At 54.3% G+C, this 15346-nt stretch overlaps 3 protein-coding genes across 5 annotated transcripts in view; 2 read left to right on the top strand and 1 right to left on the bottom strand.

The window, feature by feature from the left end:
* Positions 1 to 7172, top strand: part of MYRF (myelin regulatory factor) — a 29514-nt gene extending 22342 nt beyond the window's left edge. The window contains exons 18-27 of one of the 3 annotated variants that reach the window (XM_079105149.1): positions 202 to 270; positions 592 to 672; positions 800 to 885; positions 988 to 1185; positions 1416 to 1667; positions 2543 to 2648; positions 2858 to 2932; positions 3248 to 3353; positions 4562 to 4636; positions 4826 to 7172. In XM_079105149.1, the coding sequence (XP_078961275.1) occupies positions 202 to 270; positions 592 to 672; positions 800 to 885; positions 988 to 1185; positions 1416 to 1667; positions 2543 to 2648; positions 2858 to 2932; positions 3248 to 3353; positions 4562 to 4636; positions 4826 to 4906 (1129 nt within the window). In that variant the 3' untranslated portion in view covers positions 4907 to 7172. Of the gene's footprint in view, positions 1 to 201; positions 271 to 591; positions 673 to 796; positions 886 to 987; positions 1186 to 1415; positions 1668 to 2542; positions 2649 to 2857; positions 2933 to 3247; positions 3354 to 4561; positions 4637 to 4825 lie in introns of all 3 variants that reach the window. The other 2 variants (XM_079105148.1, XM_079105150.1) reach the window with 2 other exon arrangements.
* A 594-nt stretch (positions 7173 to 7766) lies between these two features.
* Positions 7767 to 10677, bottom strand: TMEM258 (transmembrane protein 258). Its single transcript, XM_079105147.1, has 4 exons — positions 10524 to 10677; positions 9038 to 9147; positions 8376 to 8512; positions 7767 to 7871 (listed from the first exon to the last, which is right to left on the bottom strand). The coding sequence occupies exons 1-3, from the start codon at positions 10524 to 10526 to the stop codon at positions 8386 to 8388; spliced, it is 240 nt and encodes a 79-aa protein (XP_078961273.1). The 5' UTR covers positions 10527 to 10677; the 3' UTR covers positions 7767 to 7871; positions 8376 to 8385.
* A 190-nt stretch (positions 10678 to 10867) lies between these two features.
* Positions 10868 to 15093, top strand: FEN1 (flap structure-specific endonuclease 1). The gene is made up of 2 exons (XM_079105145.1): positions 10868 to 10979; positions 13215 to 15093. The coding sequence occupies exon 2, from the start codon at positions 13234 to 13236 to the stop codon at positions 14374 to 14376; it is 1143 nt and encodes a 380-aa protein (XP_078961271.1). The 5' UTR covers positions 10868 to 10979; positions 13215 to 13233; the 3' UTR covers positions 14377 to 15093.
* The last annotated feature ends 253 nt before the right edge of the window (positions 15094 to 15346 follow it).

The following is a 15346-nucleotide window of genomic DNA, read 5'->3' as shown; positions in this document are numbered from 1 at the left end:
TGTGGCTTGGAAGATCTAGTGGCTGAGGCTTTGGGGGAAGGTGGGCTGCTTCCTTGTCTCCTCTTTCCAGGGCTGGGGACATCCGTTTGGGCATCACCTGGGAGCCCAATCCCTGGGGTCAAGGATCATAGGCAATGCCTGGGAGAGAGGGTGCTGACAGTGCCTCCGGCTCTAACAGTGACCCTTTCCTGTGGCTCCCAGCGTGGTGTCCATGTCCACACTGTATGTGCTGAGCCTGCGCACCGAGGAGGACCTGCTGGATACTGATGGGTATGTCCCCGAGGTCGGGCAACTGGTCAAGTCCCCATGCCGAGTGGGGCTTTGGTGGGCAGCCCAGGGTCAGAGGATCCATGTCTCTAAAGAGGTTTAGCCTTAGGCTCTGAGCCTGCCACAGATATGCTGGGGTGGGAGGGTCTCCCTGGATGGTGGGCAACAGATCCCTGTCCCTGCTGTCACAGAGGTTTCTCTCTGGCCAGCTCAGGACCTTGGGCTCTGTGCCCTCTGTCACCCTCAGCCCCTGAGCCTGCCTCTGACTGTGTCTTCTTTCCTCCCTGCACCTGTCTCCCTCTTGATCTCTGTGTTGCCCCTTAGCTCTTTTGCCGTGTCCACCTCCTGTCTCCTGGCCCTGCTCCGGCCCCAGCACCCTGGGGGGAGTGAGGCCATGTGCCCATGGTACGTGTCTGACCAAGTGCCCCCCCCAGCTCCTGCTGCCCTTTTCCTGCCTCTCCTAGTCTCCTGCCTCTTGGGCATTCGCAGGCTTCTCTAGCCCCTCTGAGCTCAGCCCTCCCTTCCCCAGCAGGTCCAGCCAGAGTTTTGGAACCACTCAGCTCCGACAGTCCCCTATGACCACCGGGTCGCCAGGCACACAGCCCTCTTTGCTGCTGGGTGTGTGTCCACGAGAGTGTGGAGGGGTGGGGTGGGATGGGGTGGGTGGCTGGTTGGGGGGCTGTGCTGCTCTCCTCCAGCTCATATGGCCTCATCTTTCAGTTACCACCAGCCTGATCAGTTCCGCCCCAGGTCCAGCTGTCCGCATGTTGGACCTGTGCTTCAGCCACCACTGCCCTGTCGTCTGCTGCTCCTCACCCACCCCCAGCCCTGCCTCGGATCCTAGTCTTGACTCCAGTGTTAAACCTGGCCACAGTCCCACCCCCAGCCCCAGCCCCAGTTCCAGCACTAACCACTCAGGTATAGCTAACTCCGGGTCAAGGGTGGGTTGGTGGGGGTTCCAGCTTCCCTGAGTCCAGAGAAAGGCCCCAATGGCTGGTAGATGGGAGGGTCTCAGGTAGCCCAGAATGAGGGTAGAAGAAAAGACTAAGGGTACCAAGACAGAAGGGGTTCCCCCAAGGCCCTAGAGACAGCTGGACAGGAGGGAGCTAGCTCCCCTCTGCCCAGCCTACCCTTGGTTCTATCCACAGGCCCCAACCAGATGGCCCAGCTGCCAGTTACCAACATCAGAGCCAAGTCCTGGGGCATTTCAGTCAATGGCATTGGCCACTTCAGACATCCCAAGGGCATGGAGCCTGTGGCCAGCCCTGCAGTTCCCTTCCCTGGCGGGCAGGGTAAGGCCAAGAACAGCCCCAGCCTTGGAGTCCATGGCCGGGCCCGGCGAGGAGCCCCCCAGACCAACCTGGGTCCTGCTCAGCCCACTCAGGCCCAGAGCCAGCCAGGTACTCCTCTCTCCTGACACTTCCCAGCCGGCCCGGCAAGGCATTCTGGCCCCAGCCCATTTCAGCCCCACTACGTGGTGCCTGGGTGCAGGATCGCTAGCGAACAGCATTTGCTGAGCGTGTGCCAAGTGTCAGGGATCAGGCCAGGGCCTAAGTACTCACAACACTTCTGCAAGAGAGAAATTGTCCCCGTTGTCCAGATGAGTCTGGCTCCTTTGTCACCAAGCAAGGGCAAGGAAGGTGCTGTGTGGGGGTCCCCCCAACTTTCCTCCAAACTTCAAACCGTAGTTTTTAACAAAGCCAGAGAACTTTTTATTGCAGAGGTTTTCAAACTGGGTTTCTTTGGCTGCATGGGACATTCTGGGTCCTTAGGTTATGCCTGAGCTGAAAATGTACTCGTCCAGCAAATGTCCAGAGGCCAGTGGCCCATCTGGGTCAGGCAGTAGTGAGCCCAGGTGTGAACTAAGATGAACAAGAAAGCCCTGGCTGCCCACTTTCTGTCGCACTTGGTCCCACCCTTCACATGGCCAGCCAGCCTGTGGGTTCACTGTGGAAGGCCGCAATGGTGGCGTGCTGGTGGGTGTTCTCTGGGCAGCGGGGAGGCCCTGACTGGCCTGCAGTGCTCCCTCCGTGGCTGATGCCGCTGAACACAGCTGGGAGGTGATGCGTGCAGCCAGCAAGGAGCCACGGACAGGCTTCCGCACAGCTGGCCAGGGCTGTGCAAAACCCATCCCTGCTTCTGGTGTGCTGGTTCTTTGGAGGAGGCAGCTGGGATGGGGTGTGGTAGAACCCTGGTCATCGTGGGGTCTGGGAAGGACTGAGGAGTAAGGAAAGACTTGACTGCTTTTTGTCCCGCCTCACCCTCCCTGCCCCAGAGGCCTCTCTGCTCGCGGACCCCGTGCCCTCCCTGACCTCCGTCCAGGTGCTGGAGACCTCAATGCCCATCACCCCCCAGTACTGCGCTCCAGAGGGTGCCTGCAGGTGGGTGGTCTCCGTCCCTTCACTCCAGAGCCCTCAGGTGACGCAAACCCAGGCAGTACAAATGCCCAGATCTTGAGCCTCAGGGAGGAGCCTCCCCCGCGAGGCAGAGCAGCCCCTTTCCAGGCTCCCAAGGGTCCTGGGATGGACTGGGTTTTGAGGGCGGAGGCTTTGGGAGGGTGGTCTGGCTGAGGTGCCGTCTGCCCCTTCAGGCCTGGCAACTTCACCTACCACATTCCTGTCAGCAGCAGCACCCCGCTGCACCTCAGCCTGACCCTGCAGATGAAGTGAGTGCTGGAGAAGCAGTGGGCTGCGAGGGGGCCAGAGGAACCCCAGCAGAGCCTCAGAATGGCCAGACCCGAAGCCAGCCCAGCATCCATCATACTTCCTAGGGGTGGTCCTAGGAAACGGGGGGAGGATGCTGTTAGCTGCTTGAGGTTCAGTGGCGGGGGTGGGAAAGTCTGTGGCAGCGTCTTGGCTGTGTGCAGCCATGAGGGTCAGTGCTCGTTATGGGGCGGGTGTGGAGTGGAGGGCTGGTTGGGAGGGGGCCAGAGTTGAGGGACTCGGAAACCCCATTCCCTGCTCACTGGGCCTTTCCCCAGCTCTTCCTCCCCTGTGTCGGTGGCGCTGTGCAGCCTGACATCAAAGGAGAAGCCATGCGAGGAGGGGTCGTTCCCGCAAGTTCTCCCCACCCATCGGGACACCCAGGTAGGGGGCAGCGGGGAAGTCGTGGGCAGCTATACCCGCTTCTCCAGACAATGGTCTGCCAATGCTTGAGGAGGAAGCTGGAGTCAGAGTGCAGGTGTCTCCATAAGGGACACTCAGAGCCTGGGCCTCTGCCCCAGGAAGGGGCCACGCATGCAGGTCTTCATCCCACTCCCTGCTGAACATCTCCGTTCCTGCAGTGGCAGGAGTCCTGGGAAAGAACCCAGTCCCACAAGGACGAATGCAGAGTTGGACAGGAGCCACCAGTGACATCCTGGAGCCCACGGCAGGCAGGGCTGCGTCTCTGGGGAGGCAGAGCAGAGCACAGTGGCAGAGACCAGCAGTGTTGGAAGAGCCCTCAGGTTCCGGGTGGAGGGCTGATTCCTGGTCTGGGAACTGGATGGCTGGGCCCTGTCACCACCCAGCTCTGCAGTGGCCACGCTTTCCACCTGCAGCTGATGGACCTCTGGGTTCTCCTTGACCGAGGCCATGGGAGCAGATTTAGGAGGGGGTAGGGGGAGGAGTGAGTCCTTGCCCACTCATGTGTCTACTCAGGAAGTACTTATTAGGGCCTCCCAAGTCTCAGGCCCCGTGCTCCCAGCTGTGGAAGAGCGGGCAGTGGACAGGCTGTGGCTTCTAAGAGTGTAATCCAGGGAGAGAAAGACGTGCAGAAAGGGCCTGAGCCGGGAGTGGGTGGATGAAGGCTCCACAGAGGCAAGAGCACCCCAAAGGGAGAGCCCAGCTGGACACTCTTTAGACGTGGGCTCAGGCCCAACCTACCTCAGGAGACCAGGCTCAAGCCTTGGGTGGGAGATGGGCAAGCTGCCCGTGGCTGACCACATGCCAGCCTGGAAGGGACATTCAGACAGGTGCGGATTTGAACCCCAGCTCTGCAACACTGCATCTGGTAGGCAAGTGACTCGGTTTCCTCATCTGTGAGCTGCGGTAGTGGCAGCACCACTGCACTGCACCCTAGTGAGGAGGATGGAATGAGATGCTTCCCTGTGCAGGGCACAGGGGGAGGGCTGTGCCCGGGGGTCGACAGTCTGGAGCTGGCTGCCCTGATCCCCAAGGAGGGTGTGCTCCCTCCCACACCTCTATGAAGCTCTCCACGTTTCTCCTTCATAGAACCTGGCACAGATCTTGGGGCTGCCATGGGAGGGAGGCCGGTTGGGATGGCATCCCCTGATCCCCCTCTCCTCTCTCTCCAGGGCACCTCTCACCAGTGGCCAGTAACCATCCTATCCTTCCGCGAATTCACCTACCATTTTCGGGTGGCACTGCTGGTGAGTGCAGGCACCTGCCTGCCCCTTGAGGTCCAGGCACCTCTCTGCAGTGTGGGGCTTAGGGAGGAATGGGAGCTTTGCAGAGCATGTGGTAGGACTTGGGCACAGTGTCAAGCATGCTGGCAGGGAGCGTGCTCCTGCCCTGCACCCCAGGGCCACCTCACCTCTTCCCGTTGCCTTTCTGCCCAGGGTCAGGCCAGCTGCAGCTCAGAGGCCCTCATCCAGCCAGCCACAGACTACTACTTCCACTTCTACCGCCTCTGTGACTGAACTGCCTCCCAGAGCAGCATAGCAGGGATTTGGGGTCCTCGGGCCCTTGGGGGCGCAATGAACGGCGTTCCACTGGAGCCTGCTGCCTGCCAGTTCTCTGCCATTCACCGGCCTCCAGGAGACTGGGGAAACTGGAAGTCTTCACACTGGAGCTGCTGTTCCTGTTGGTCACCCTCGCATGGCACCGAGGGAGCCAGGGAGCCAGAGAGACAGACTTCCTGGGCCTTCCTGCCTGCCACCTCCTGATAGCAGGATCCACATCTATCCAGATATGGTGGCTGGCTTCAGGGGCCCTGCCTTGCCCAGAGTCCACTCTCCCCTGCCCTTCCCTTTTGAGACAGGGAGTTACTGCTCTTGGAGAGACCTGCCAGGGGCTTGGATCTAGCCCTACAGGACCTGACTGGCCTCCATGAGTCAATGGGGCAGACAGCTTTCATCCTTGATGCTGCTCCCTGGGTACGGCTTTGTAGTGGACTTTTTGGGATATGACTGTTACACTGGACTTGGACTTCTAAGCTTTAAGTGTGGCCCAGGAAGTTTTTTCTTCCTGGGAGACCTTGGCTCCCGAGAACTCTCCGGGCAGCTGAGGCCAGCCCTGGATGGTCTGGAAAGACTTGACTTTGTGCCTTAAATCTACTGAGTGCCTGATGAAGCCACCCTCAGCCCTTCACAGGCCTGAACCAGCGGAGGCCACGAAAATCTGGAAGGGGAAATTCCCTGTGAACCCCCACACCCTGTGGTCCTGGGAGCTTCCACGGTGGTGTCAGTGACTCCTTCATTCCCTCTGAGCAGAGGAGCGGGAATCCCTGCAAGCATCAGGCTGGTCTGGGCTGGTGGGCAGATGCACATAACTTTGGCTGTTATTAATGAAATAGTTACTAAATGCACTTAAACCAGGGCAGGAAGGAGTGGAAGGATGGAGCTAGAAAGTTCAGAGTGACACTTGCAAAGAAAGAGGGGTCCTGACTCTGATCCTTCCCAGGAGGCTCAAAGACATCCACCCTACTTCACCACCAAAATTCTGGCTTCTCCCTCATCTTGTTTGAGGGTAGCCTCATCTTCCCATGTCAGAGGCACCCTTTCTGTGCTTGCTCAAGATGGAGGGATCCACGCTTGGCAAGCCCCAGCTCTGGCTTCCTCTCCCAGGAGTGACACAGTGAGTTTGGGTTAAGGAAAATGTCAGCTTCTCTTCGTAGTGTCTGGAGCATTCTGGGGCCACATGTAGGCTCATGAAAGGAGTGTGGCAGTCATCTGGCCACATCCGCCATGGTCCAGAAACGGGACATCCCTGCCCTGTGCAATTCTGTCACTTCTTTGGAAACCAGGCCTTGCCCCTATCCTACCTCTCATCTCTGAATGGGAGGCCTTTCTGTGGGGGAGCTGAGTTCTAGAAGCCTATGAATTGCAGGCCTCCTCCTGCCACGGATCTGAAAGCACTTATCCACAGGACAAGGAAGCACCAGGGGGACTTGGGGTTCGCAGGGTACCCAGTCTGGCTCCACTCCCCGATTCCAACACGGGAGCTGTATGACCCCCACACCAGGCCAGGGGCCACGCCCTGCTTAGGACTACTGTGCTCCTCCCACAGGGCAACCCTTCCTACAGTGCCTTAAAACTGCCGCACCCGCCCCTTGGAATAGGATTTGGGGCTTCCTCAGTAGGGGCATTTTTTCTTGGACTGTAGCCCTCGTCCTTAACTGGAAAGTGACCCTCCACTGCCCCCTGGAGTCCATCTGGACATAGCATAGCCCCAATCCTGCTGGCAGCTGGCTCTGCTTCCATGCCAGGGCTGGGGTTAAGCTGGGGCTCCAAGCTGCTTGAGAGGGTCAACCTTGGACCAAAGCTGCCTTAAGCCCAAGGTATAAAAGGGCTCCAGGGAAGGTGAGTGGGCCATCTGCCAGAGGCTGGCTGGCCCTCCCCAGACTCCAGCAGGCCATCTCGCCCTTCCCCTCTTCCCTCTGGCGTTTGTTCCTGTAGCCACTGGGCTATTTCCCCCCCTAGCTTCAAGCTGTACATAGGGCCTCCCAGTGCAGAGCCCCCGCCCACACCACTGCCCCGTAGCAGCCTGCGTGTGCATAGAGCGTCCCCTCCCCAGTTAACTCCCAGTCCTGTCCCTGAGCTCTACTCATATTTATCGTATACCCACTGACTCTGAGGTGGGCAGAGGGAAGCCACCCTAGGCCTGCTTGCTTCTTGTCCTCTGAACTGTCCTTTTCTTCCAAATATACATATATAAATAAATGTATAAATACTGCTTTGTATCTGAGCTTGCTTCCTGTCTCTTCTTGAGGTCATTCTGGTGGGAAAGGTTTTCCTGGGGGCTTAAGACCAGTTGAATTCAAGGTTCTTCCTGAGAAGAGTGGAATCTCTGGGCCCCCATGCCTGATGGCCAGGTGAATGCTTTGTACTCATCAGTAGCTTCATACTAGGGCTGAGATCTGACTCAGGGCCCCGCCCCTGGTTGTATCTCCAGCCACTGTCTTCCTGGCCAGCTAGGGGAAAGCCTCAGGGAACAAGCTGAGCCTGGCAAAGGCACCCCAGTTCAGAGAAGGGAGGCTAGGTTTAGAAGAGGGGATTGGCCCAGGGCAGAGGGCAGAATCAACTGTCGTAGGTTCCTAGAGAAGTCTGTACTATAAATGACAGAAGAGGGTAGGCCTGGACCCTTCCTATCCATAGGTAAGCCTTAAATTCCAATGATAAGACACCCCTGCCACAAAGCCCTCACCCCCATGTGTAGAAAGCAGGTTCCCAACAGCAGGAAGCATGTGAAAGGCAGATGAGAGTTGGAAAAGGGTGGGATTGGGACATAACACAGGCCCCACGCCACTCCCACCCCTGTAGAATGGGCACAAGACAGGACTGTCACACATCTGCCTTTATTTGAGCAGCAGGTGGGACACTTCTAGCAACAGTAAAAAAATTAATTTACAAAAGCAGGGATTTAGTGAAGCCACCTGGTGGGTACCTGAAAGAGGAAAGGGCAATCAAAACCAGACCAAGGACACTTCTTCCCACAGCCTGTCCCTGAAATCCCACCCTATGCCCCTAATCAAGAGCTGACAGGCACACTAATCCTTGGAGGACGGGACGCGAGAGCTGGCTGCGGGGTTCTCTGCAGCAAGTTTTAAGTCTTAGATATTCTCCAAGTCATTATAATAATATAATATAACAATGCAAGTGTAAAACCATAGGAAGCCTTTGCATGCCTCTACCTAGAAAACCCCGCAGACAGACCAAGGCCTGGGGCGGCATGGAGAACCCAGAACAAAGTGGGTCACACTGGGCTCAAATCCCCATGAGTAGCAGGGAAAGAGGCACGTGTGCTCAGGTCCCTGTCCATCCAAGCAAATCTGTCTCCATGAGCCACAGGGTTTTGCAGGAAGAGCCTGGGGACCCCGGTGTGGCTATGGGAGGCTTTTCCAGGCTGTGCCTCAGAGATGTGAGAGTCCCACCCTGTCACAGTGCTTACCCTTGGGAGCTCATACGTAGATGCCAACCCAGAGGAGAAGGAAGAGGACTCCATAGCCCATGAAGAGTGAGGCCACCAAGGAGATAAGGAGCTCTTTGTAGATATCCCGTGTGTATTTGGTGGAGGTAACCTCATAACTGGACAGGGCTGTTAAGGAGAAGTGCTGATGGACTGTGGGGTGCAGGGAATTGCCCCCAACATCTTTCTGGGGAGAAAGGTATGGGTCAAGGGCTTTCTGGCTTGATGAGCCAGGAAAAGGGGCCCAAGAGGTGTCTTGGACTCTGCTGTTCCATACCGTCCTTCCATCTCCCTGATGAAATGATACCTATACCTCAGTCATCTCATGAGTGGCAGGGCTGTGACTAACGCTCAGTCCTACTGCCACCTGAGCACACCCTTCATTACACTACCTTTCCAACCTCAGCTCCCCTAACCCCAGCATCCACTCCAGTCAGACCCTCAGCTCACCTACGTAGATCTCAAGAATGTTAGCTCACCTGAACTTGGGAAATAAGGCCACAATCTGCCCTTGGGCATCAGCAACCTTTGTCCATTCCCAACCCCAATATTCAAAACTAGCAGATGCAGTTACCCAGGGTAGTTTCTCCATCAGTTTCTCACATCATCTACTCTGGCCCAATGGCTGCTTGGTCAAAGGATACACGAAGAACCAGGCGGTGAAGAACATGCCAATAGCCAGAAGCACCACAGTCAGATGGGGGAAGACAGCTGGGTTGACGGGGCTGGTGTATCTGCTCATGGCCTCGAGCTCCTAAGGGAGACATGAGAAACAGCCTTGTGACTGCAACTGTTAGAGGCCCATTCCAACCTGGGAAATGTGGAACTCCTTCGGAGCCAATTATCGAGTGATTTATTATGGGAAAGACAATTATGACCACATCTTAAAACAGGTGGCATGTACTCTTTTCAGAGAACTTGAAGGGCAGCTGGGAGTTAGAGACTGAGATGCAAAAGGAGATTACGATCAATGGTCCTTGGCCAAAGACACTCCGAAAATGTGAGGAGATGTATGTACACTACCTGGGAAAACCCACATATAAAAAGAAGCTTGCCTACAATTTCTGGAGTTTTGTGGACCTGTGTATTGACTCCAAGGTATGGAGCCCTGCTGCAAGTCAGAACCTAGACTGGTACCCTGATCTTTCTCACTACCTATCATGGAATCTCTGGTCCTACCGGCACAGGACATCAGTTAAAATTCTGGCTCTACTGAATAGTCTGAGTCTGAGTGAGTGGTTATAATAATTATTTCACAGGGTTGATGTATGATTTAAGTGAGATTTGAATATTGAGGCATCTAATTTAATGTCTGGCATAAAATGTTGCTCAATAGGTTTCCTTTCTAAGGTTGCAGGGTCCATTATGAGATAATGCCTGTGAAAGAGGACTGTAAACGTAAAGTTCGGTACAAATGTTAACTTCCATTGTCACCGACCAGCCAATGCTTCTAAAACCCAGAACATAACAACTCTAGAGAAGTAAAATGATCCCATTGTTCTAAGAGACACTGGAATTCAATTCAGAACAACAACTATGTCCCCCTCAGCTTCCCCCCAAAAGCGAGAAAGACAATCGCTGCCATTTATTGAGCCTCCAATTGCAGGCCCTGTGTTTGGCACTAGGAATACAAAGATGAATAGACATCATCCCAGAGCTAGATGCACGTCAGATGGTGGTCACTAGGAGGCGTGGCAGATAACAAAGAAGTCCATGAAAGGTGGCCAGAGGTCTGTATACAGGCTGTGGGCGTTCCCAGGAGTCAGAGGCCAAGTGCCTGAGCGAGTCCCAAGTGCTTCGCCAAGAAATGACATTTGCTCGGGGCATTGTGGAATGAGCACGAGTATGGCAGGTGGAAGAACTTTCCAGATAGTTAACAGATCAGAGGTAACAGAGGTAGTCAAAGTGCGCCCCACGCCCTCCAAACAGCGAGCTCAGAAGCTCAGGGAGATCTAAACCTCAGCCTAAGGAGTTCAGGGCAAGGGGCTTCCTTCCCCCGCCCCAGCTCGAGCCGGTCAGGACGTCCCACCCGCCCGGTCTCGGGCGTCTGAGGCCTCCGCGAGAGACGGCAGCGTGGTCCGGCGCCCGGCCGTCTCACAGCCCTGGGGGAACTCCCCTCGACCCTCTCACCATTTTGCCCCGCACACGGTAAGCCGCCGCTCTGCCACCGGAAGAACACGTCGGCAGGCGCAGGCGCCCGGCCCGGCCGGAAGAGGCGGTGTCCCCGCGCGAGTGGCATTGTGGGACTTGTAGTCCCGCGGGTTCGGGTGTTGGGGGAGTTGGGCCTGCGGGGACCCGGGGTGGGTGGGGCGGGGACGGGAGGCGGAGAAGGACAGGGCAGGGTCGCCGACAGTCGGTTCTCCGCGGCAGAACGGTGCGCCGTGGGAGCAGCGGGCTGAGGGGGCGGGGCCTGCACGACACTCCCCAGGAGGCCTTGCGCGCGGGGCGGGTCACGTGACGGGAGCGCGGGCTTTGGAAGGCGGCGGAGCTGGAGACGACCCCTGGCCGAGCTGAGCAGCACCGGGACTTGGGAGTGTCTTGGGCAATACCGGACCCAGCCCCGAGGCTTCTCGTTCCACAGGCCAGGTGAGACTCCAGGGGAGGCACCACCGAGAACGGTGGGGTCCGCCGGGTGCGGCGGGGACCCGGGGCCTGGCGCGCGCGGGGTTCACAGTGCAGCCGTCCCCCCACTTTCCCGCTTCGAGGCTTGGGTGGTTCGTGTAATCTCAGAGCCTTTCTTCACATAGAAGAGGAGGGTAATGACTTCCCCCGGATGGGATCGTAGTGATTTTTTACTAAGACCGGATACTGGAAACATTTATGACATTCCACTTGTTTTAGGCCCCTTTCCTGCCTCCGTCAGTCCCATGCCGCGAGAGAATAAACGGCTGTTGGGGCATTGCCCTCTTTGCTCATATTCTGTCAAAACAGGCATGAACCGAAGGATTGGATGGGGAACATTCTGCGGGGGAGTTGTACATTTGTTGTCTCAGTTCACTTTGGCAGGAATCCTGCAAGGCAGGAATGGTTATCCTTATTTTTCCCATTCTTCTGCAGATGAGAAAATCAAATTTAAATGACTTAATAATGTTACTCAGATGGTAACTACTGGCCTCTAGATTCAGGGTTGAGCTGTTGCCATCGCTATTCACGGAAGAACTAAAAGGAGATGGACCCTGAAGGAGGGTGAGAGGAAGGCACAGCTGGGCAAAATGAGAGAAGTCAGGCCTCCTCCCAGACTTTCTAAGCTGAGCAAAACTGAAAGGAGGCTGGGCTTATCCTAACCTTCCTAACTGTAAAGATTGGCTGGGAGGACTGGGGTCATGGAGCAGTGGTGGTAGAGCGCTTGCCTGGCACATGTGTGGCACTGGGTTTGATCCTCAGCACCACATAAAAAAAATAAATTAAAAAAAAATGGTCAGGAACCAGCATGATTCTGATGCCATACTGAGGTGTTTGCAGTTAATTAGAGGGAAGAAGGTAATAGAATCACTCATGCCTGGGAAGGAACCCTGTGAAGGAAGAGTGAGAACAATCAAAAGGTCTAGTAGAGGATTTCTTAGCGTCAGGACACATGCCATCCTGGGGGGGTACAAGATGATTTTATGTTGCACCTTAAAAAAAATCTTTTTAAATAGTTATGTGTTTAACATATTAAAATGTAACTGATGTAATACAGATAATGTGGCTTATGATGAGTTCTCTTTTTCAACTTATTTTAGTTTTTTAAACTATTCAAGAAACTGTAAAGTGAATAAAAGTTGAGGTGTTAGTTGGAAGTGACAAAAATTGTGATGATGTTTTGGGAAACATGGCACCCGGAACAATTTGAACCACACAAATGCAATACTGGCCAATTGACTACAGCCTGCTAGCCCCTAACTCAGGCCCTAGGGTGGGGTTGGAGCCATGGAGTTTACATTTCAGACTTGTGGTAGAGCGAAAATACAAAGGGGAAGTCTTAAAACTCCCAGCAACATCCTGATAAAAGTAGAAACTCTTGCCTGGTGCAATGGTGCACACCTGTAATGCTGGCGCCTCAGGAGGTTGGAGGATCATGAGTTCAAAGCCAGTCCCAGCAACTTAGCAAGGCCCTAAGCAACTTAGTAAGATCCTGTCTCAAAATAAAATATAAAAAGGACTGGGGTGTTGCTCAGAGGTTACGTGCCCCTGGGTTCAGTTCTCAGTAACAACAACAACAACAAAGGTAGAAACTCTTATGTACTAAAGGGGATGCAGAAGGGAAATTAAAGCAGCCTGTTAGGTGGTCACCTTATCCCCATTCAGTTATGTTTTGCGTGCCAGTCTTTCAAGAGTGCTTCATCAATCCAAGTTCTCTAGAGAAACAAGTCAGATATAAGACATATTTGCTTAGCTGATATTTGCCTGCCCATTAGGACTCAGTTCTGCCATTATAATTCCTGGACTCCTCAAGCTGAGCCGAGTGCTGTCCTCAGGCCTTCCATGGTCCTTGTTGTTTTAGTCTTTTTTTTTTTTTTTTTTTTTTTGGATGAATGACATCATTGCCTTATCCACAAAACTTTTAAGTCTCTCAAGAACATCCACGGTATCTGAGTTCCTATAAGCACCCAGATCAGTTCTTAGTACTTAGTAAGACTTAATATTAATTGAATGGACTCTCCTGCTAAACTGTAAGTTCTTAAGAATGAAGCAATCACATCTTGTTCATCTTTTCATCTTCAGTTGTGCTGACTTGGTTTCACTATTTTGTGCTAATTAGAGCTAATGTTGGTGAATTAGCACCAGTGATAACCCTTGGCATCCTTAAGGTTTCTCCTCTTACTCTTTTTCTTATTTCAGCTACCTCTTCCATATTGCCATGGGAATTCAAGGCCTGGCCAAACTAATTGCTGATGTGGCCCCCAGTGCCATCCGGGAGAATGACATCAAGAGCTACTTTGGCCGTAAGGTGGCCATTGATGCCTCCATGAGTATTTACCAGTTCCTGATTGCAGTTCGTCAGGGGGGCGATGTGCTGCAGAATGAGGAAGGTGAGACCACCAGTCACCTGATGGGCATGTTCTACCGCACCATCCGCATGATGGAGAATGGCATCAAGCCTGTGTATGTCTTTGACGGGAAACCGCCACAGCTCAAGTCGGGTGAGCTGGCCAAACGCAGTGAGCGCCGTGCCGAGGCGGAGAAGCAGCTGCAACAGGCTCAGGCTGCTGGGGCTGAGGAAGAAGTGGAAAAATTCACCAAGCGGCTAGTGAAGGTCACTAAACAGCACAGTGATGAGTGCAAGCACCTGCTGAGCCTCATGGGCATTCCGTTCCTTGATGCACCCAGCGAGGCAGAGGCCAGCTGCGCTGCTCTGGTGAAAGCTGGCAAAGTCTATGCTGCAGCCACCGAGGACATGGACTGCCTCACGTTCGGCAGCCCCGTGCTGATGCGACATCTGACTGCCAGTGAGGCCAAGAAACTGCCCATCCAGGAATTCCACCTGAGCCGGATTCTGCAGGAGCTGGGTCTGAACCAGGAGCAGTTTGTGGATCTTTGCATCCTGCTGGGTAGTGACTACTGTGAAAGCATCCGGGGCATTGGGCCCAAGCGGGCGGTGGATCTCATCCAGAAGCACAAGAGCATCGAGGAGATCGTGCGGCGACTCGACCCCAACAAGTACCCTGTGCCGGAAAATTGGCTGCACAAAGAGGCCCAGCAGCTCTTCCTGGAGCCCGAGGTGCTGGATCCAGAGTCTGTGGAACTGAAGTGGAGCGAGCCAAATGAAGAGGAGCTGGTCAAGTTCATGTGTGGTGAAAAGCAGTTCTCCGAGGAGCGAATCCGCAGTGGGGTCAAGCGGCTGAGTAAGAGCCGCCAAGGCAGCACCCAGGGCCGTCTGGATGATTTCTTTAAGGTCACTGGCTCTCTGTCCTCAGCTAAGCGCAAGGAGCCAGAACCCAAGGGATCCGCTAAGAAGAAGGCAAAGACTGGGGCAGCGGGGAAGTTCAAGAGGGGAAAATAAATGTTTCTCTCTCTTGTCCCTTCTTGACCCTGGAATATTTGCCCTTGCCTCAGGAGCTGGAGAGACCTCCGCTGGGTGGGGGGAATCCATTGCTACCCTAGTGCTACCTTTCTCTGTCACGCTGTTTCCCTTTTTTACTTGATCTTATGGCAGGTGGGCCACAGAAGTGCTTTGTTTTTTCTTTTTTAGCTCAGGAAAGTGTCAGGCTCAAACCACTTCTCAGGCAGTTTAATGGATGCTGGATCCATGGCTACACGCAAGTGATAGCAACGAGTTTTGAAGGAGGAAGAGGGAGATAAGGGTGGTGAACCGGACTACATGGAAATGATTCCCTGGCTGGCCAACTGGTGGCTGATGGGAGGTGATGGATCCAGACTGTGCTTCCTAGTTCAGCTTTGACCCACCCTGAAGAATAGCCATCAGGAAGATCCACGTTCAGCAGATGGGACAGGCTACTGAGAAAAAAGGATGCAGAGAAGCAGGAGTTCTGTATTTGGCAGCAAAGGTTTGATTCCTGGCTGTGTCCTGGGATGGGCAGAAACTTTAAATTGCTATGTAATGGTTATGCAGAGGAGTAAGATGATTCTTTTGGCCTTTCTTGGGCAATCAGTAGAATTGAGATTTTTGGGATAAGACACTGGTTTTCATGTGCTGTTTTTATTTTAGAGATATGAAGAGAAAAATGTCAATAAAATTGTGTTAGTATCCAGAACATGATGTTCTTTGAGAACATTTGAAAATATCCAGTGCTTCAAGCTCCAGGTAGACGATGTTCTTTTCACGCTACGGTGTTTTGCAAGTGGCCACAAGAGGGCACCATGCCCAGTACAATGGCCACAGCAGCTATAGCCCTTCGGAGGATGCCTTGTTTATCTTGCAACGAAAGGAGTTTAATAAATTGAATGGATTCCTGATGCTCCACCTACTCTGTGAGATAAAGGAGCTCCTTTGAGAAAGCCTCGCAATTTAG

Source organism: Sciurus vulgaris, assembly GCF_902686455.1.
Source record: "Sciurus vulgaris genome assembly, chromosome: 11".
In the NCBI taxonomy this organism is placed as follows: Eukaryota; Metazoa; Chordata; class Mammalia; order Rodentia; family Sciuridae; genus Sciurus; species Sciurus vulgaris.
The sequence above is the reverse complement of the archived record's forward strand: the minus strand, read 5'-3'. Positions and strand labels throughout refer to the sequence as shown.